Below are 1,839 nucleotides of genomic sequence, written 5' to 3' on the forward strand. Positions count from 1 at the left end.
GAATGTACCCGTTTGTGATGCACCCGCTCAAACCGTTTGGGGATTAAATTGATGGACGTTTCGAGGGGATCTGGTACGGTACTAACGTAAAAACTCGATTTTAATTTTAGTTCTTATAAGCAATAGGAGGTAGACCTAAGAATGGAATGTCTGTTTACGTAGAACCCAAAACCCACCCCCCTCAGAGTTCTAATCAAACATTAGCTTTTCCTTCCAGTTTGCTTTCCAACAACTTTCATGTGGTATATATGTTATCTCTCAACATGTTTTAAAAATGCTCTTCTAGTTAATCTCTAATGTTCTATAAAATGTTATGCCCTGTAATAAACCATGCCAGCACAGTGACAAGCGCCTTAACCACACCCCACCCCCACCTTTGTATTTTCAGTTCGTCTCTCCTTTCTACCGCACCCCCGCTCCTTTAAAAAAATTGTTTTGTTCACTACAACTCTTTCAGAAAGTAAAGTAAGCCGAACATACTGTTAAAAGCATTCTTTGAAGCAAACCCAAGCACTTACGTTTAACAAAATCAGCTTAAAAAAAAAGTAGGTGTCCTAGCTAAAAAAATTATCTTGTAAAGCATATTCTTATTATACTGACGTCTTTGACGTAATGGTTAGGCTCCTTTGCCGATATACTTTGACAACCTCACGGAAAAGTCTATTTATTCCAAGTATCTCTTTTTACTGGGATACTGTATCCTCTCACCAGTGTTGTATCCTCTCACACAGAGTTGGCTCTGACAGACAAGGACATATCAGTCTGCCCCCTGATTACTCCAACTGTATCGATGAAGATGGGAATACAATTTCAATGAACAATTAATAATTGATAATGATTTGGATCTTCGGGTCATAAGTTACCTATTCGCGGAAAATCACACGGTTAACCGGACCTTTCCCTTCAATTTCGGAAACCACTTGCAACCCCGCAGCCAATCACAGAGGGCTATCCCACACCGGCGTACCTGTCGAATATCGACACGTACGGTGTTCGTTCACAGACATAATAATTCACACACGCAGACACACACGCGCGCATACATTTAAACATAGATAATGATTTAGAAAAATTCTTCTCCCCCCCTCCCCTTTTGCTCAAACAGCAGACGAATTTCGAATTCACCAGATAGTTATAATTTTATGTTTATCTTTCAACTCGCGTTTCCGTTTCTTTCAAGTTGCATGTCATTCGCGTAGAGGTTTTAGGTTGCTATTTTTAGCGGCTGTTTTAACAACGGTCTCCGGATACGTGCGCGTCTAAAGTCGTCCATGTAATTTGAGGGCATTTATGACGTGATTATTCGTTGTTGTGTTTTTTTTGGCGTAGAGGACAACGGATTTTTGTCTCCTTTTCTGAAGACGGTGTCATTTTATATTCTTCCACCCATTATGGACGTCTGCTGGGAAATTTTCTGTGGCGTGAAAAAAATGTTAATGTGGAGGCGAGACGTTGAGACTTGATATCCGAGAAGTTAGCCAAGTTCAACAACCACTCTGTTTCCAAAGGTGTTTTCCCCCCACACTGTGAGAGTTCATTCCCGAAAGGTACCCCAAGGATCTGAAGGAGTTATTGTTTTATCGTTGTATTTTATCTCATACAATTTCCTTGCCTTGAGCAATAGAGACGATTTCTGCTGGACATTGTATGAATGAGGTAAGGAATACAGTGCTGATTGTGTGTGTATGTGTGTGTTTGTTTGTGTGTGTGTGTTTGTGTATGTGTATGTATATGAATCTGTGTGTGTGTGTGTGTGTGTGTGTGTGTGTGTTTGTGTTATGTGTTCCAATTTCTGTATTTCACTCATTTCCATACCTGTTAGGTCCACCCCTCCCGTCT

The 1,839-nt window shown here is 40.5% G+C and overlaps 1 protein-coding gene across 2 annotated transcripts in view; it reads left to right on the forward strand.

The window, feature by feature from the left end:
- Positions 1-1,002: 1,002 nt before the first annotated feature.
- The window catches only part of LOC101863508, a 47,005-nt gene continuing 46,168 nt past the window's right edge, over positions 1,003-1,839 (forward strand). The window contains exon 1 of one of the 2 annotated variants that reach the window (XM_035969549.1): positions 1,003-1,656. In XM_035969549.1, the coding sequence (XP_035825442.1) occupies positions 1,652-1,656 (5 nt within the window). In that variant the 5' untranslated portion in view covers positions 1,003-1,651. The remainder of the gene's footprint in view (positions 1,657-1,839) is intronic. The other variant, XM_035969550.1, reaches the window with a different exon arrangement.

Source organism: Aplysia californica, unplaced genomic scaffold (genome assembly GCF_000002075.1).
Source record: "Aplysia californica isolate F4 #8 unplaced genomic scaffold, AplCal3.0 scaffold00154, whole genome shotgun sequence".
Taxonomy (NCBI): domain Eukaryota; kingdom Metazoa; phylum Mollusca; class Gastropoda; order Aplysiida; family Aplysiidae; genus Aplysia; species Aplysia californica.